Raw genomic sequence first — 20,611 nt, 5'->3', positions numbered from 1 at the left:
TTGGGTTAGTGGGGGGTGTGGACCTGACGAGGTAGTCGCGGAGGGAGTGGTCTTTCCGGAATGCTGATAGGGGAGGGAAATGTATCCTTGGTGGTGGGGTCTGTTTGGAGATGGCGGAAATGACGAAGGATGATACGATATATCTGGAGGTTGATGGGGTGGTAGGCTTATGTCCGAAACGTCGATTCTCCTGCTCCTTGGATGCTGCCTGACCTGCTGTGCTTTTCCAGCAACACATTTTTCAGCTCTGATCTCCAGCATCTGCAGTCCTCACTTTCTCCTAATATTTTACATGTAAATCCAAGACTATTGCACTAATTATAAGACCAGTTTCAAAGTTACAGCTATAAAACTGGCATTTACCTGACCATTCTGATACTTAACCAGGTATGTCTTGTTAAAAATGCAGGCCTCATTTAATCCAGTCAGTTTGCATCCCATCAATCGTCTTTAAATAATTGAATTGATGGAAAGTGAATGCAGCAGTTATTGGGTTTAGGTGGGAATTTGGAATTTCAAAACAGAAATTGATAAGCCATGAGAAGTCATAATCTTATTGAATGGCAGGACATTCAATGGTTGACTTCAATTTAATGGTTGACTTCTCATTTTATGTGTTCATATGTTTATTTGCTTGGTCATAGAAGACAGAGGAGTGGTGAAAGAGTGTGTTTTTCTGACTGGACATGTGATTAGTGCACTGTTCCTGAGGTATCATTTCTGGGATCCCTGTTTGTAACACAAGTGATTTGGAAGAGAATGTAGGTAGTCTAAGTAAGTTTGCAGATTGGGGGAGTTGTGGAAATGGCAAGTGTAATTTAATCCAAACAAATGAGGTGATGTAGTTTGGAAGGTCTAATGCAGTGGGAAGTACTGTACGCAGTAAGTTGCAAAACCCTTGGAAACATTAACATACAGAGGGATTTAAGCATATAGGTCCACAGTTGCCTGAAAAGTGGTAACACGTGGATAATGTGGTCAAGAAGGGGTATGGTATGCTTACCTTCATTGGTTGGGGTACAGAGTATGAAAATTGGGAAATAGTGTTGCAGCTATATGGAAATTTAATTTGGCCACATTTGAAATATTGCATACAGTTTTGGTTGCCATAATACCAGAAGAGTGTGGAGGCTTTGTTTAGGGTACAGAAAATGAGGTAATTATCTATGAGGAGAGATTTGAGCAAATTGGTTTGTTTTCACTTCAGTGTCAGAGGCTGAAGGGTGGCCTGATAGAGGTTTATAAAATTATAGTGGATAGAATAGGTAGATGGAGGTTTTTTTTTTCTGGATTGGAAATGTCAATTGCTAGGGGACATAGGTTGAAGGTAAGGGGGTAAGTTTAAAAGAGATGAGAGGCAAGATTTTTAGTGTGGTTAGTGCCAGAGGTTATGGTAAAGGCAGACACAATATTTAAGAGGTTGCTTGATAGATACAGCCAGTTCTTCTATAACGTGATGGTTGTGTGATGTTTAACCCCATGTTATAGAAACAGCGCTTAGCGTTGGCGCTGTAATCACGTTACAGCCAACACACTTCTTAAAATTTGCACTGTAGAAACAGCATCCCCAGTTTGTCAATTGCGTTGACAAAATGGGTGTTATAACAGAACGACCTGTTTATGAATACACATTGAATACAGGATATGGACTGCGTAGAGACAAAAGGTTTTTAGTTTAGATAGGTATCATGTATTGGGGCAGGCTTGGTGGACTGAAGGGCCTGTTCCAGTGCTGCATTGTTCTTTGTAATCTTGCTGATTCTCAGTGTGGATTCCACTAGGGCTATTCGTTCCAAAGCTCGTTGCAGTCTCCTTCCAATCATGGATAACAAAGATGAATTCCAGAGGTGAGAGGGAAGTGATTGTCCCTGAAATTTAGGCAGCATTTAAGACTGTGCCTGAGCAAAACTGAAATTCATAAAAATCAGGGGAAGACATTTCCACAAATCTGAATCATACCAGCACAAAGTGGTTGTGATTGTTGAAGTTCAAGCATCTCTGTCCCAGAACATTGCTGCAGGAGTTAATCAGGATAGTGTCCTAAGCCTAACCATTTTCAACATCTTGCTCAATGAACTTTCCTCCAACATAACATTAGAAGTAGAAATTCTACAGAAGTTTAAGTGTTCAGTACTATTTGCATTCCTCAGATGTTGCAAAGCCCATATCTGCTTGTAACAAGATGTACTAATAATAAGGCTTTGGCTGATAAGTACAAGTAAAATTGTTGCCACACAACTGTCAGGAATTGACAATCTCCAGCAATTCATCTTCACTTTACATTCAACAGATTGATAGGGCATTCAGCAATAACATCAATATCTTAGGTGTTACCATTGTCCAGAAATTGGATCAGAGCAGGTATATTTAAATACTGTGGCAGCAAGAGCCGGTCAGAGGCTTGTATTTCTGAGGTGAGTTACTTACCTCCTGATTCCTTAAAGTCTGTCTGCTATCGACAACAATCAAGAGTATGCTGGAAAGCTCTCCGCTTGCCTGGATGGGTGCAGCTCAAACTACCTCAAGAAGCTTGAACCCATCTAAGTCAGAGCAGCCCATTTGTTTGGCACTCCATCTGTCCCTTTACATATTCATTTTGCCTGCCATTGGGCAGCAATGTGTCCCATCTTCAAGCTTCACTTCAGTAACACTAACAGCGTATTCCAAACCAGTGATCTCTATCGGTTAGAAGGGCAAGGACAGGATAAGCACAGGGCTATCACCTACAAGCTCCTTTCCAAGATGCACACCCTCCCAGCTTGGAACTGTCTAGTTAGTTCTTCATTGTTGCTGGATCAAATTCCTGGAGTGCCCCCACAATAGCACTACAGATGTGCCTGTAGCTTGTCAGCTTACCTTCGCAATGGTGATTAGGGATGCCGACTGTAAGATCTCGCTCCCAAGAATGAATGAAAAAAGCTTGGTCTTCGATTCTTTGAAGAAATTTGTGAAACTGGAGTTGTCCCACAAAAGCTAGTGAAACTAGGAGAATGTTCGATGCTGCTGTTGAGTTGAATAGTTTTTGCAGTAAGGAAATAAGAATGAACTGTTTCTAATGAAACTGGTATTGGTAACCAGAGATTAAAGGCAATTAAAGAAATAGAAGCAATAGGAGGACTTTCCAGGATCTGGAATCCAATGCCAGAAAGAATGGTAGGACATTGTAACTTTCAGAAGGGAGTTGGATAAATACTGAAGGGAGATGAAGAACAAGGTTATTAGGGAGCAGCAAGGGAGTGGGACCAACTGAATATTTCGTCACAGGATTGGGACAGGCATGATGGTAGGATGACCTCCTTTTGTGCTCTTTAGAGGAAATGGTTGCATCAGTGGCTCAAAAATGGTAATCCAGTGACCCAGCTAATGCTCCAGAGATGCATGTTAATCATACCACTGCAGCGGTGGGATTTAAATTCAATGAATAAAAATAACTAGAATTGAAAGCGAGACTCAGTGATGGCAGCCATAAAACCATCATCAGTTGTCAAATCTTTATCTGGTTCACTGATGTTTTTGGGGAATCAAATACACACCCTAATGTGGTTGTGGCCTGCATGTCATTCCTGATACAGAACAAGGTAGGTGATTTTTTAATCTGTTCTCTGAAATGGCCAAATAAGCTACTCAGGTCAGGGGTAATTAAGGATGGGCAACAGCGTGCACATACTATGCAGATAAGAAATGAGAGTCTATGTTCAATTCTAGATATTCTACTGTTGGCACTGTCCTTTTTCAGGTAATGCATTCCAGATGATGAAAAGTGATCATGATGATTTAAAAAATTTTTTTTGATGTTAGTTGAGACCATCTGTGAAATATGCAAATAATGTAATCTGTTCTGATGTATTTATTGATTTCAGGTTATCAAATTGGCAAGCCTGTTTTAGGTGCTCTTGAAAATGGCAGCACCTTACAAAAGGCTCCTGTAAGCATATGGAAACCAGGTGATATATTTTCCTGTGGTATTTGAAACAGCAAACACATTTTTCACCCATTTCATGGAACGGGGTCATGAAGTTTAATGGATCACCGTGCACTACAAATACTGATGCTGTTGTTTCCCTGTATCAGTGAATGAACAGCTTTCCTATCAAAAAAAGACATGTAAATGATAAATTGGCGAATGAGGAAGCTGGAAAGGTTTTAAATAGGAATGTTCTGAGCTAGTGACTGAAATTTACCATCAGTTGAAGTGAGAAGTTTGCTATTTTCTTATTGCTGACTAAAATTTTGCTGAAGGCTCCTCAAATAAGTTGAGGTATTTAAAGCATAGCTTTGCAACTGTGCAGCATTGAAATATACTAGGACATTATCCTATTGTGCTGTCCTCATCTGTGACTACTGTTATTTAAATTCATTAATGGGATGTGGGCATCGCTGGCTTGGCCAACATTTATTGCCAGTCCCAAATTGCCCAATGGCAGTTATGTCGACCACATTGCTGTGGAGCTGGAGTCACGTGTAGTCCGGACTGGGTAAGGATGGCAGTTTCCTTCCCTAAAGGACGTTATTGAACCAGATGGTTTTTCTCTTAACAATTGACAATGGATTTATGGCCATCATTAGACTCTTTTTCTTTCAGATTTTTATTGAATTCCTATTCCACCATCTGCCATGGCAGGATTCTAATCTGGGTCCCCAGACCATTAGTACTTCGTTCTCTGGATGAACAGTCCAGCGAAAGTGCCATTGAACCATCGCCTCCTCACATGACCAACTGCAGTATTCCACTTGCTGTCTTTGAGCATAGCTGATTTTATCACTACCTGTCTTAGAGTCCTAGAGATGTACAGCATTGAAACGGACCTTTCTATCCAAGCCGTCTGTGCCGACCAGATATCCTAACCTAATCTAGTCCCATTTGCCAACACTTGGCCCATAGCCCTCTAAACTCTTCCTATTCATTTACCTATCCAGATGCCTTTTTAAATACTGTAATTATACCAGCTTCCACCACTTCCTCTGGCAGCTCATTCCATACATGCACCACTACCTGTGTGAAAATGTTTCCCCTTGGGTCACCTTTTACATCTTTCCCCTCTCACTCTAAACCTATGCAACCTAGTTCTGCACTCCCCCATCCCAAGGAAAAGACCCTGTCTATTTATGCTATCCATGCCCATCATGATTTTATAAACCTCTATAGGGTTACCCCTCAGCCTCCGACTGAGGGAAAACAGCCCCAACTTAGTCAGTTTCTCCCTATAGTTCAAACCCTCTAACCTGGCAACATCCTTGTAAATCTTTCTGAATCCCTTCAAGTTGACAACATCCCTCTGACAGGAAGGAGACCAGAATTGCACGCAATATTCCAAAAGTGGCCTAACTGATGTCCTGTACAGCTGCAACATGACCTCCCAATCTTTATGTACAATACTTGGCCAATAAAGGAAAACATACCAAAATCCCTCTTCACTATCCTATCTATCTGCAACTCTACTTTCAAGGAGCTATGAACCTACATTCCAAGGTCTCTCTGTTCAGCAACACTCCCCTGGGACCTTACCATTATGAGTATAAGTCCTGTTCTGATTTGCTTTTCCAAAAAAACATTATTTTGCATTTATCTAAATTAAACTCCATCTGCCACTCCTTCACTGAGGGACTTCTTACTTCAGTTTCTGAATATTCATTCATCAGGTCTGTTGATTAGAAGTGGCTCAATAAGACCATCTCCTTACACCAGTGATGTTGAGATGACCAAGAACTGACCACACTCTAGAGCCTATAGCATCAGGTCAGAACAAATCAAGCTGAATCTGACAGGACTTTAACTACACTAGCAACATATCAGTAACTTTAAACAACTTTCCACATGTATTCTTCCTGAAAATAACTTTTTGTTCCTTTTTGCTTTGCAGTTGGAAATGGGTTGTGCTCATCAGCTCAAATCACATCAGTGTTGTTTGGAAAGAACTCCCTCTCTGGTTGCCTGTTGAGACTTGGCATTGATGCTTTTGACAACTGTTCTGGTCTTAAGTATGTAGCTTGCCCACATATGATTCTGTAAACAATACAATAAATTGTCAGTGTTTATTATTAAGAAATCTATACTTATGAAATTGCAGGCTATGTCACAGTCTGAATTTGCCCCATTGACTGCATGTATTATAGCTTATTCTTGACTTTTTAAAAAAGCACTTACTTATAATTGACTGAATTGTACATGTGTCCAAATAAGTTGCTTTTTAAAGTGAAAATGGAAGAATCAAGATGGATAAAATAGTGGGAGTTGTGGTGCATTATGAGACATGAGTGCTGTACTACTTGAGTTACTGAGACAGTGTGAGTTGTGTACCACTACTGTTCTGTAGGGGTGTGAGAAAAGGGACTAATCTAGGAATGAATTACAAGAAGATCAGAAGATTAGATAGGGTGGATAGTGAGAGCTTTTTTCCTCTGATGGTGATGGTGAGCATGATGGGACATAGCTTTAAATTGAGGGGTGTTAAATATAGGACAGATATAAGAGGTGGTTTCTTTACTCAGAGTCAAAAGGGCACAGAATGCGCTGCCTTCAACAGTAGTAGACTCACCAACTTTAAGGGCATTTAAATGGTCATTTGGATAAACATATGGATGTTAATGGAATAATGTAGGATAGATGGGCTTCAGATTGGTTTCACCGGTCGATGAAACATTTGAGGGCCAAAGGGCCTGTAATGTGCTGTTATGTTCTATCCTCATTGTATAACTATAAAAAATTAAATGGTGAAAGAAAGCAACTTTTTTATGCTTTTCTAAAAGCATAAGTGCTTCACAGGTCAAACTGGTACTTTTTTGAACTGCTGGCACTGTAGTGTAGGGAAAAAAAATTAAAGGCAAGCTGTATTAAGCGCGTAACCATATTTTAAACCTGCAGCATAAGCTCAGAAATATAAAATTAAGACTTAACGTGACTAATTTAAGCTTTCTTCCTACTTCCTGCGATATATCACATAGAACTTTCTGGATAAGAGATTATTCTCTTGAGAGCAAAGGGGGTTAAGAATCCGGAGCAGGAATAGACTGTTCAGGCTCTTGAGCCTGCTCTGCCATTCAATAAGATAATGGCTGACCTGACTGTAACCTTATCCAAATTCTCACCAACCTCTGGTAACATTTCAAAGCCATTGCCTAACAAGAAACAATCCACCTCTGCCTTTAAAATATTCAAGGACTGAGCTTCCACCACCTCTTTGAGGAAAGTACTTCCAATGATTCTCGACCTTCTAAGAGGTGATAAAAATCCTAATCTCCGTTTAAGTGACCTCTAGCTCTCTCAAGATTTTATGCATTTATGCAGAAAGCCTTTTCTAAACTCCAATGGGTACAAGCCTAGCCCATCCAACCTTTGCTCAAGAGGCAACCTAGCAATTCAAGGCATTAGTCTAGTAAACCTACCCTGAGTTCTCTCCAATGCAGTTAAAACTTTCTTAAATAATGCGACCAATACTATGCACTGATGCTCTCATGCACTCATCACTGCCCTGTGTAATGAAGCTTAACCTCTCTCTCCATTTTTGTTCTCCATTTTCCCCTCCATAAGCATAACATTTTTGCTGACTGGATAACACTCTGTATCTGCATTCTAACCCCGAGGACACTCTGAGCTCTCAACATTAAATAATATGCTTCTTTATTCTTCCTGCCGAAATGGGCAACTTCCCATTTTCCCCTATTTTATTCTATTTGCCACATCTTTGCCTATTCGCATTCATCAAAATCTTTTGGTAACTTCCTTGTGTTCTCTTCACAACTCACTTTTCTCAAGTATAGTAACCATGTTTTTCTTCCATTTATAGAACATAGAAAAGTACAGCACAGTACAGGCCCTTTGGCCCACGATATTGTGCCGCGAATTAATCCTAATGTAAAATAAAATAACTTAACTTATGCATCCCTCAATTCACTGCTATCTTAGTGCATGTCCAGCAGTCGCTTAAATGTCCCTAATAACTCTGCTTCCACCACCACCGCTGACAACGCATTCCATGCATTCACAACTCTCTGCGTAAAAGACCCTTAATCTGATGTCCCCTCTTTACCTTTCTCCTAATATCTTAAAACTATGACCCCTCGTGCCAATCAATCCTACCTTAGGTCAAGTCTCTGGCTATTGACTCTATCCATTCCCCTCATTATCTTGTATACCTCAATCAGGTCACCTCTCTTCCTCTTCCTCTTCCTCCTCTCCAGAGAGAAAGGTTCATAGGCTATCTGCACTTCAAAGGATGCTATGAAGTCTGCACTGATCCTCAGAAGAGTATCACACCCAGACCCACCCCACCACCCTATCTGCGTAACCCTGTATTAACCATGGGTAATCCATTCAGCCTGCATGTCCCTGGACACCATGGGACAATTTAGCATACCCAATCCACCCAACCATCCATGTTTGGACTGTGGGAGGAAAGCAGGCCACCTGGCAAAAATCCACACAGACACTGCGAGAATACGCAAACTCTACACTGACAGTCACCCAAGGTTGTAATTGAACCCGATTCCTGGTACTCTGAGGCAGCAGTGCTAACCATTGTACTACCATGTCTCTTATATAAATTTTAAAAAGAATTGAAGTTCCAACACTGATCCGTGTGGCACGTAATTTGTTCCATTTTCACAATCTTAAAAATATCCATTTACACCTTCTGTCTGTTTCCTGTTAACCAGCCAATGTTTTATCCATGCCATATGCCAGACCATACACTTTTAATTCTTATTTTCTCCAATAATCTTTAATGTAGCACCTTATCAAATTCCTTTTGGAAATCTAATGCACTAGAAAATAACTCACTAAACAGAATCCAAGTTCATGTTTTTAGTGATAGCTTTATTTCGATTAGCCACACTCTATATAAATCTATCCACATTGATTACTAGTTTCTCAAATTTATAAACCAAGTGACTCTCAACTCTAATACATCGCTCACGTGTTCCCTTATTCTATTAGGCACAAGAATTCTTCAGACCATATTTAATATTAGCATTTAATTAGTGTGACAATCTTCTATCCACAGCATGTGTAACGTCTTCAAAGAACTCCAAAAAGTTGTCTAAACATGATTTTCCTTTCAAAAAACTATGACGACTCTGACTAATTGACTTGGGTTTGTCCAAATGCCCTGCTGTGAATTGTTTAATAATAACGTCTACGCTTTTACCTATGGCAGATGGTAAGCTAATTGGCTTGTAGATTCCTGCTTTCTGTCTCTTTCCCTTTTTGAATATAGGAGTTACATTTGGTATGTACCAATCTAATAGGACAGTCCTGGAATCAAAGGAGTTTTGGAAAATTATAATCGATGCAGCTAGCCAATTCACTGCCAATTCTCTTAAAACCCTGGGATGAAGTCCATCAAGTTCTGGATTAGTGGTGCTGGAAGAGCACAGCAGTTCAGGCAGCACCCAAGTAGCTACGAAATCGACGTTTCGGGCAAAAGCCCTTCATCAGGAATAAAGGCAGTGAGCCTGAAGTGTGGAGAGATAAGCTAGAGGAGGGTTGGAGTGGGGAGAAAGTAGCATAGAGTACAATGGGTGTGTGGGGGAGGGGATGAAGGTGATAGGTCAGGGAGGAGAAGGTGGAGTGGATAGGTGGGAAAAGAAGATAGGCAGGTAGGACAAGTCCGGACAAGTCATGGGGACAGTTACTGAGCTGGAAGTTTAGAACTAGGGTGAGGTGGGGGAAGGGGAAATGAGGGAACTGTTGAAGTCCACATTGATGTCTTGGGGTTGAAGTGTTCAGAGGCGGAAGATGAGGCGTTCTTCCTCCAGGCATCTGGTGATAAGGGAGCGGTGGTGAAGGAGGCCCAGGACCTCCATGTCCTTGGCAGAGTGGGAGGGGGAGTTGAAATGTTGGGCCATGGGGCGGTATGGTTGATTGGTGCGGGTGTCCCGGAGATGTTCACTAAAGCGCTCTGCTAGGAGGCGCCCAGCCTCCCCAATGTAGAGGAGATCACGTCGGGAGCAACGGATACAATAAATGCTATTAGTGGATGTGCAAGTAAAACTTTGGATATGGAAGGCTCCTTTTAGGGCCTTGGATAGAGGTGAGGCAGGAGGTGTGGGCGCAGGTTTTACAATTCCTGCGGTGGCAGGGGAAAGTGCCAGGATTGGAGGGTGGGTTGTTTGGGGGCGTGGACCTGACCAGGTAGTCGCGGAGGGAACAGTCTTTGCGGAAGGCGGAAAGGGGTGGGGAGGGAAATATGTCCCTGGTAGTGGGGTCTGTTTGGAGGTGGCAGAAATGTCGGCGGATGATTTACCTCGTTGAAGTCCATCAAGACCCAGGCATGTGTCAGCCTGGGCCTCCAACAGTTTCCTTACTGACTCTTCAGGTGATTGAGATTTTCCTGAGTTCTTCCCTCCCTTTTATTTCCTGATTTTATCACTGCTTCTGGGATGTTACTTCTGTCTTTGTCTTATTTTCCATTATGAATACCCTAGTTTCATTTTCTATAGGACTAGTGCTCACTTTTTGAACTTCACTTTTTAAAGTATCTATTGAAATTCTTACTGTTTTTTTATATTTCTGTCTCGTGTTCTCTTGTGCTCTCATTTTTCTCATTAATTTTTTTGGTAGTTATTTGCTTTTTAAAATTTCTGTTCAATCTTCTGATCTGCCACCATCTGCACAATTGTATACTTTTTTAAGCATGTTACTATTTTTAACATTCTGGTTGACCATGAATGCTGTGTCCATCCTTAGGAACTTTTCTTACTTGGGATGTATCTATTCTGTTCATTCTGAAACATCCCCTGTATCTCTACTTGCCAATCCTTTAAGTTAGTTGGCCAGAATCATAGAGTTGAAATAAAGAGACACCATAGAGTCATAGAGATGTACAGCATGGAAACAGACCCTTCGGTCCAACTCGTCCATGGCGACCAGATATCCCAACCCAATCTAACCCCACCTGCCAGCACCTGGCCCAAATCCCTCCAAACCCTTCTTATTCACATACCCATCCAAATGCCTCTTAAATGTTGCAATTGTACCAGCCTCTACCACGTCCTCTGGCAGCTCATTACATACATGTACCACCCTATGTGTGGAAAAAATTGCCCCTTGGGTCTCTTTTATATCTTTCCCCTCTCACTCTAAACCTATGCCTTCTAGTTCTGGATTCCCTGACCCCAGGGAAAAAAACTTTGTCTATTTATCCTATCCATGCCCCTCCATTTTGTAAACCTCTATAAGGTCACCCCTCAGCCTCCGCTCCAGGGAAAACAGCCCAAGCCTGTTCAGCCTCTCCCTGTAGCTCAGATCCTCCTACCCTGACAACATCCTTGTAAATCTTTTCTGAAACCTTTCAAGTTTCACAACATCTTTCCAATAGGAAGGAGACCAGAATTGCACGCAATATTCAACAGTGCCTAACCAATGTCCTGTATAGCCGCAACATGACCTCCCAACTCCTGTAGTCAATACTCTGACCAATAAAGGAAAGCATACCAAATGCCGCCTTCACTATCCTATCTACCTGTGACTCCACTTTCAAGGAGCTATGAACCTGCACTCCAAGGTCTCTTTGTTCAGCAACACTCCCTAAGACCTTACCATTAAGTGTACAAGTCCTGCTAAGATTTGCTTTCCCAAAATGCAGTACCTCTCATTTATCTGAATTAAACTCCATCTGCCACTCCTCAGTCCATTGGCCCATCTGGTCCAGATCCTGTTGTAATCTGAGGTAACCCTCTTTGCTCTCCACGACACCTCCAACTTTGGTATCATCTGCAAACTTACTAACTGTACCTCTTCTGCTCGCATCCAAATCATTTATATAAATGACAAAAAGTAGAGGTCCCGACACCGATTCTTGTGGCACTCCACTGGTCAAAGACCTCCAGTCTGAAAAACAACCCTCCACCACTACCACCCTCTGTCTTCTACCTTTTGAGCCAGTTCTGTATACAAATTGCTAGTTCTCCCTGTATTCCATGAGATGTAATCTTGCTAATCCATCTCCCATGGGGAACCTTGTCGAACACCTGACCGAAGTCCATATAGATCACATCTACTACTCTGCCCTCATCAATCCTCTTTGTTACTTCAGCAAAAAACTCAATCAAGTTTGTGAGACATGATTTCCCACGCACAAAGCCATGTTGACTATCCTGAATCAGTCCTTGCCTTTACAAATACATGTAAATCCTGTCCCTCTGGATTCCCTCCAACAACTTGTCCATCACTGAGATCAGGCTCACCCGTCTATAGTTCCCTGGTTAGTCTTTACCGCCCTTCTTAAACAGTGGCACCATGTTTGCTAACCTCCAGTCTTCCGGCACTTCACCTGTGACTATCGATGATACAAATATTTCCACAAGAGACCCAGCAATCACTTCTCTAGCTTCCCACAGAGTTCTCTGGTCCACCTGATCAGGTCCTGGGGATTTATCCACCTTTAACAATTTCAAGACATCCAGCACTTCCTCTTCAGTAATCTGGACATTTTGCAAGATGCCACCATCTATTTCCTTCAGTCTATATCTTCCATATCCTTTTCCACAGTAAATACTGACGTAAAATATTCATTTAGTATCTCCCCCATTTTCTGTGGCTCCACACAAAGGCCGCCTTGCTGATCTTTTGAGGGGCCCTATTCTCTCCCTAGTTACCCTCTTGTCCTTAATATGTTTGTAAAAACCCTTTGGATTCTCCTTAATTCTACTTGCCAAAGCTATCTCATGTCCCCGTTTTGCCCTCCTGATTTCCCTCTTAAGTATACTCCTACTTCCTTTATACTCTTCTAAGGATTCGCTTGATCTGTCCTGTTTATACCTGACATATGCTTCCTTCTTTTTCTTAACCCTCAATTTGTTTAGTCATTCTGTATTCCCTATACCTACTAGCCTTCCCTTTCACCCTGACAGGAATATACTTTCTCTGGAAGTTCAGTGATGAAGATTTTGAAATCAAGACATCTCAAATTTATATTTATTGACGAGAAGCAGAGGGAAATTAATTTTTTATACATCAAGCTATGACCTAAAAATTGTCTGGAAAGCACAGTGGGAACAAATTTGATATTCAGATTTTCAAAAAGGAGTTGAATCAATACCTGAAGAGGAGAAATTTGCAAAGATAGGAGGAAGTTGGGAGTGGGATTAATCTGGTAGTTGTTTCAAAGAGTTAACGCATGCTTAATGGGTTGAATGGCCTCTTTCTGTGGTGCATCATTCTATGAAATTATACTTTATTTAATCTTTGAATTAGGTTAATATTGTTGTGCTGCCTAAAATTCTGTGGCTATATGTAACCCTATCTTTGGATTTCTCTGTGTATGCAGGGGAATATCTGGCTGGCACTGATACAGTGGGTTTGAAACCATTGTCAACGATGTAAATACTGTGTCGCACTGTTGGAAACTATTATGGTCCTGTATCAGTTGCAGTGCCCACCTTTTCATATGTGTTTGCTGGGCAACAAAATACTCTTCTGCTTTTTGATAGGTCCACTATTTATGAAAATCTTCTGAATCTGGTGCCAACAAATATATCGAGGAGAGGAAATTCAAATCCATCTGATCTGTCAGAATGGGTGCCATTGTTCAAAGGTACTGCATTTGCAGCTGAAATGTAGCATTTGGTGCATGTTTTAATTAAGTAACTTTATGATGATTCTATGTAAAGTATAGAGCAACTTCTAATTTAATTGCTCTGCATTCTATAAATAATTATCTAAGTTCCAAATCCTTGTAGAGGATGCTGTTGTATTAATGGTTCTCAATGTCCCAAAGTGCTTCACAGCCGATTCCTTAGTTTTGAATTTCAGTTGCTGCAGCTGAAAGCCGCACAGTCTGCAATGAGTTGAATGACTAGTTAATTTGCTTCTTGCCCTTGGTAGGGGGCTACGAAAATCTGGCTGCTCCAAGTTAAAGGTGTGGGAGCTCCTGCATTCATCTGAATGGGGGAAGGTTAGGTTATGGGTTTCACATCTTATCAAATACTGCATCTGGAATGGATATTTTGTAGATCACATTTTCTACAGATATTGTAACATCAGGAGAAGCACTTTCTGCACAAGCACCAATCGTTTTAAGAACATAGAAACAAGAGTAGGCCATTTATTTCCTTGAGCATGTTCCACCATTCAGTGTGATCATGGCTGATCTGTGGCCAAACTCCATATCTCTTACAAAAGTTGATCTATCTCAGATTTAATATTAACATTGTTGATATAAGTGTTGAATAACAATTTGGATGAGAATACAGGAGGTATGGTTGGTAAGTTTGTGGATGAAACCAAAATTGGTAGCATAGTGAACTGTATAGAAGGTTATCTAAGAGTACAGTGAGATCTTGATCAGATAGGCCAATGGGCCGAGAAGTGGCAGATGGAGTTTAATTTAATAAATGTCAGTTTGTGATTTGGTAGGAGCAGGACTTATAACTCTTTAATAATCAGGCCCAGGGAGTATTATTAAATAGAAGGACCCAGGTTCATGATTCCTTGAAAGTGGCGTCGTAGGTAGACTGGGTGGTGAAGGAGTCTAGGAGTTGGCATATCACTTTGTAGCTGTACAAGACATTAGTGATTCCTCTTTTAGAATACTGTGTACAATTCTGGTCACACTGCTATAGGAAGGATGTTATTAAAGTAGACAGGGTACAGAAAAATTTACAAGGATGTTGCTAAGACGAGAGAGTTATAGGAAGGGCTGGATAAGCTGGAACTTTCCTCTTGGAGACTGAGGGGACTTGCTGAGGGCACTTAAATGGTCATTGGATATACATATGGATGCTAATAGAATCGTGTAGGATAGGCTTTAGATTGGTTTCACAGGTGGGCACAACATCGAGGGCTGAAGGGCCTGTACTGTGCTGTAACGTTCTGTGTTCTCAGGTTTATAAAATCATGAGGGGCACAGATAGGGTGAATAGCCAAGGGTTTTTTTCCAAGGGTGGAGGAGTCCAAATAGAGAGGGCACAGATTTAAGGTGAAAGGGAAGGGATTTAAAAAGGACCTGAGGGGCAATGCTTTTATGCAGAGGTTGGTGAGTTGAAATGACTTGCTGGAGGAAGTGGTAGAGGTGGGTACAATTACAACATTTTAAGATTTAGACAGCTACATGAATAGGAAAGATTTTAGAGGGATATGGGCCTAATTCAGTTTGGGATACCTGGTTGGCATGGACGGGTTGAACTGAAGGGTCTGTTACAAGGGTTGTATAAATATCTCTGACTCTATAACTGATCTAGCATCAACTACCATTTATGGAAGAGTTTCAAACCTCTGCTAACCTTTGTGTATAGAAGTGCTTCCTAACATCTCTCCTGAATGGTCTGTTCCTGATTGTTCATCTGGTGTGTTTGTTGAACCAGAAAGATCGTCATGCTCAATATTTAATATTTTGGGAAGTTAAGGAATCCAAAGAAACCTATCAGAAGTGGAAGGTGTGTGCTGCTTGGAAATATTTTTCATCTTCAGTTAGAGGGTTGTGTCTTCAAGCCCTTTTCTGTTCGAGGCTAACTTTCTCAATACCAAGGCAGTGTTTTCTAAGGCACCGTGTTTCAGTGATGGCTTCAGTTGAGGCCAAACTGCTTCAACATGTGGATATAAATTACTGTATTTGAGTTACAGAGAATCAGTGTCTACTGTTGTTTGGACAAATTTTCTCTCGGCCCATTCCAGCAGAAATAGATGATCTCATTGTCTAACTCACTTGCAGTTGGCAGTTTCCGGTGTGTTTTCTCATAGAACTAAATGGCTACATTTTAAAATAATTCAATGGTTGTTTAGTATTTGGAAATTCCTAAAGGATATATCAGTGTTATGTGAATTTAAGTTGTTCTAATGTTCATTTATATTCTCAGACTGTAAGATCCTTTAATATAAAAATTGTTCAATAAGTACTTTTCTAATGCACATTTTTAAATACAGTTCTTCCTAATGATTCTGCCAATTTTGAAAGTGAATTAAGCAGCTTCTGCACTGGGATTCCTGCCAACTTGAACCTTTGGTTCTTCATATCTGTTGTTGGAGCAATTGAAGGAGTGCCACAACACGAAATACTAGGAGCTGAAGCAAAGTAAGAAAATGGTCGTTATTATTGTATTGGTTTGTTGATATCTCTTGAAATTGACCTTCTTGGGATTTAAATGCTGCAATGGAACTTTATTTGTTCATGGAACGTAGACATCACTGATTTGGCTAGCATTTGTTGTCCATTCCTAATTGTTTTGAAAGTGATGGTGACTCCGCCTTGAACTGCAGCAGTCTGTGTGGTGTCGACAGACCCACAGTGCTGTTACAGAGCGAGATCCAGGATCCTAGCACAGCAGCTGTACAGATATGCAATGTAATTCTTAATCAAGATGGAATGTGGATCAGAGCGAAGCTTGTAGTTAATGTACATGAATTAAATTACAATCAGATTGGTTATGATTAATTATGGATTAATTAGTATAGGAGAGGTTTTTTCCCATTATGAAATAAGTAATTCAATTTATTGGCTAGAACAGAGGAACCAGAAGAAAAACATTGAGTTTAAATAAATCCTTTACACCAGAAGTAGAAATTTGCACAATTGTAGCTTGAATTCATCACCATTTATAGAATCTGCAAATCCCCTTATTATTGCATGAGGGGAAGGAAGTCAAATTATTCTGTGCAAAGGATTATCAGCCCTGTTCCTTTCTACTAATAACTCAATCTTTCTGCCTTCACACTTGAATCTCACTTTTGTAAACTTTAGTTTTTCTTACAACTTGTCCCAACAGTTGCATCCTCCTCTCTTAGACTTAGTTCCATCAGTGTAACACAATGAGAATAAAGAGGATGAATTAGAAAGAAGTTAGTGTGATGATCTTTAGAAAGCAAAATGCTTGAAATGGAGGCATTGGAGCATGACTGAGTTGAGTGTTACAACTGGGAGGAATGTGGTAGTGAACAAACTCCACTACACCACTAACTGTATCATTAGTATAATTGTTTTGAAAAAAGTCACCAAAATAGCCTAATTGTTTCTGTTTATTACTGTTAACCAGAAACTTTCTTCAAGTTTGTTTACTAAACTGAAAAATAACTTCTGAACAAAACCAATTCTTTAAACATGTGGCAAAACAAATTAACAACTAAACAAACAGGGAGGAAGCACTCTGTAGGCCAAGGGTCAAAACTCAAACAATGAAATGGGATGACTTTTCATGGTTTCCTGAGTTTCATGTTGATGAAATCAAACACTCACTGCTGTGGAGTGGTGGAAAATCTTCAGACCAGACCCAAGTTAAGATGGCAAATCATTTAGACTTGAGTCTCTGAACAGAAGTAACAGTTCACCTTTAAAGGTTTGAGCTAGTAAGAGTACTGAAATTTGGAAACTTTCTGGGATTCCCAAAAATACTTTGCAAAGATGTGCATCTTGTCCTGAAGTTTCTTAGTGTTTTTAAGGGAGGCAGATGCTTGTTTATTGAATTCTTCTGAGATTTTTCGTTCTACTGACTAACACCGATGTCTTGGAAAACCAAAGACCAACTCCAGGACACTTCACAGAACCATAGAAAGAGGTCATATGCCCCAAGGAGTTGACATAAAATTCCGAAGAGCATCCCACCAATCCCTCTAACCTTGCATGCAGTTTTTGCCATGGACAATCAACCTAATCTGTATTTCTTTTAAACTGTGGGAAAACTGGAGCACCTGGAGGAAACCCTCTCGGACCAGGGGAGAATATGCAAACTGCACGCTGACCAAGGCTGGCATCAAACCTGGGTCCCTGGCACTGTGAAACAGCAGTGCTAACAACTGTGCCACCTGTGTGCAGTGTTGCTGGACAACGTTCATCATATAGGCCTCATCCTTCCCAATTGAGCTTATGGAACAATTAAGGCAGTAAATTTAATCTCTCATCTCTCAAAAGCATTGTTTCCTTTCCAAAGTATCCTGATACTTTATTAAGAGCAGGTGAGTCGCTACTGACCAAACTGGTGAAGAATTTCTAGTTATACATGTTCCTTCACAATCATGGTTAAATTGTTTTCAATACAGGATGTCCAAATACTTCTATGTTCCAGTTCCCCATGGTGCTTAGCTATAAATATGTATTCCCAACATAAATAGCTCAGCCTTGAGGATTGTGCACCCAAACATTACCACTTTTTGAAATGTGTTAGTACTGGACTATAGGAGCCATTCTGTACTCTTTCCTTGAAAGAGGTATCCAATTAATCTCTCACCCCCTGCTCTATTCCCGTAGCCCTGTACCTCTTTAAATGTCTACCAAATTTCTTTTTAAAATTTATTGTTGAATTATCTTCTGGTAACCTATCATACAACATGTTCTATATCACAGCAATTTATTACGTATGAAATAAATTTCTCCTCCGCTCCCCTCTCTGATGTTTCAGTATTTTAACAAATTAAGTGAATGGATTTGTCTACTCAGTTTTTCCACAGTGACCTGGCAAGTCAACTGTGGAGGAGGAGATGCAGTAGTCTGTGAGAACAGTTCGTTTTTACAGTCCTTTTCAGTCAGCTCTTCTGTACAGTTTATTGAAATACCTGTACAGCCTGAACAAATGAAAACCAGGTAAGATTTTCTTTCCCCAATGAAACGATTTCATGATTTAATGTACTTGCATGAATGATCTTGGAAATTGACGTCATTTCTTCCGAATCAAAAGTACAAAGACCTATTTTCCTTGGTGTCCAAAAACTCATTGATCTGTCTTGAATGGGGATTGAAGTTCTATCACTGTCTGTAGTACAGAATTTCTCTGAGATCAGGTATCTCCTTATCTCAAGCCTAAATGTTTGTTCCTTTTATTCTGAGGTTGTAGACTCTCTAGCTATGAAATTCAGCCTCTCTGCATTTACTTTGTTGGATTTTCTCAACGTTTTAGAAATATACTTGTGGCTGTAGATGAGAAATAAAAAGCTCAGTTAGCTGAATAGGGATCCCAGAGAAAACGGAGGCTAGTGCATCTTGCATCTTCTCGGCCCCATTGCCTTCATCTGCATCAAATGTGGTCGCGAGGCTTCTGCACCACATCAGGCAACATCTAACATTAAAGGTTGATCACTAAAGTGCAAACTATTGTCTGCCAAGACTGAAAGTTACCAAAGACCTATTCATACATTTTTCCATGAACTGTATCATTATTATTTATACAGCCAAAAAGGTGTCAGTAAAACTCTGAAATAATGTTGTGGACTAGTTTCCAGATGAATTACTTTGAATATGACTGCTCTCGAAATGATATTTGTTGGCCTGAGCTTGCTTACCCATTGACAAGACGTTACCAAGGTAAGGAAGTTGTATTGATCCTAAACTGCACTTCAATGTGTTTGTCATGGTGTGTTTCAGTTTGTAAATTGCAAAGAAATACTTGCTTTTTCCATAAAACCTTTCGTGATCTTGCGGTTTCAAATACATTTTTTCAAACAACCAATTTTAAAATGTAATTGGTATTATAATATATGGAATGTAACAAGCTTCTGCAATGAGCAATGAATTAAGTGACCAAATGATCTGTTTCAGTGGTGACTGAGGAGACTAGATTGGCCATAACATCAGGCAAATTCCCTTGTTCTTCTTTTGGCATTTATTTAAATCAATCTGAATGCCAGAGAGCACCTCCTGAGTGTGTTGTATCTGAAACATCTAATTGTGCAGGCTGTTGGGTGTGACAAAGAAATATGTCATAAATTGGATTGTGGCAAGCCTCCCGTGTCAAATTGTTTTATCTACAACGGAAGATTTATTGGAGAATTGATGACTTTTTGTTTAAATTCAAGGATTAAGAAATCAAGTGTCTAATTTACATGTGCATTGCATTCTGAATTTCAAACAATGTGGGGAGCTCATGGGCCGATTGGAAAGGTTTACTCTCTGGTTTAATCAACTTTGCAGTCTATTCCCCCACATACCTCAGATCCTAGTTTGGTTTTAGTTTAGCCCACGCTTTTTTTTTTAACCTCCTTGCCAAGCATTTAAAATTTGTTTTGTCTGTGAAACATAATGTAATCCCATTTCTACTAAATTTCATGGCATTCATTTGCTGTACTTCACCTCCAAAATTACAAAATTCTAACGAGACTACATAGGATGAATGCAGGGAGGATGTTCCTGATGACCAAGGAATCTAGGACCAGAGGTCTCAATTAAGGATACAGGATTGGCCATTTTAGGACTGAAATGAGAAGAAATTTCTTGACTCAGTGATAATCCTGTGGACTTTTCTGCAGGTGGTTGAAGCTAAAACACTGTTTATGAGAAGTCGATCTAGTTCTTGGGGCTAAAAGGTGAAAGGGTATGGGGACAAAGTGGGAAGAGGATAGAGTTGGACAATTAACCATGATCATGTTGAATGGTGGAGCAGGCTCAAGGGCTGAATGGCCACCTCATGTACCTGTTTTCTATGCTCCTATTAGCCTGTAGGGGTCACTGGTAATAAGTAGCAAAGGATTAATCACAAAACATTTTGGCAGAAGATGCTTGGAATTATGTAGCTAGTTGTTTATTACATATTAGTAACTTAACTGGTAATATTAGCCTCAGACTGTTCAACGATGTTAACACTAGGCAAGAAGTGTTGTTACTGAAGAGATGGTAATTATGTCTATGCTACATGGCTGCAGGACTGACTTAACAGACAAATAGGACACGTCTCAGAGAGAGTCATTTATATACCA

General features: G+C 40.3%; 1 protein-coding gene across 4 annotated transcripts in view; it reads left to right on the top strand.

Annotated features, from left to right (window-relative positions):
* Positions 1-20,611, top strand: part of tctn2 (tectonic family member 2) — a 71,418-nt gene that overhangs the window by 45,564 nt on the left and 5,243 nt on the right. For 3 of the 4 annotated variants that reach the window (XM_072587603.1, XM_072587602.1, XM_072587604.1), the window contains 6 exons: positions 3,861-3,944; positions 5,862-5,979; positions 13,429-13,532; positions 15,860-16,007; positions 18,363-18,506; positions 19,135-19,223. In XM_072587603.1, coding sequence (XP_072443704.1) covers positions 3,861-3,944; positions 5,862-5,979; positions 13,429-13,532; positions 15,860-16,007; positions 18,363-18,506; positions 19,135-19,223 — 687 coding nt within the window. The remainder of the gene's footprint in view (positions 1-3,860; positions 3,945-5,861; positions 5,980-13,428; positions 13,533-15,859; positions 16,008-18,362; positions 18,507-19,134; positions 19,224-20,611) is intronic. The other variant, XM_072587606.1, reaches the window with a different exon arrangement.

This window comes from Chiloscyllium punctatum, chromosome 17 (assembly GCF_047496795.1).
Source record: "Chiloscyllium punctatum isolate Juve2018m chromosome 17, sChiPun1.3, whole genome shotgun sequence".
NCBI lineage: Eukaryota > Metazoa > Chordata > Chondrichthyes > Orectolobiformes > Hemiscylliidae > Chiloscyllium > Chiloscyllium punctatum.
The sequence above is the reverse complement of the archived record's forward strand: the minus strand, read 5'-3'. Positions and strand labels throughout refer to the sequence as shown.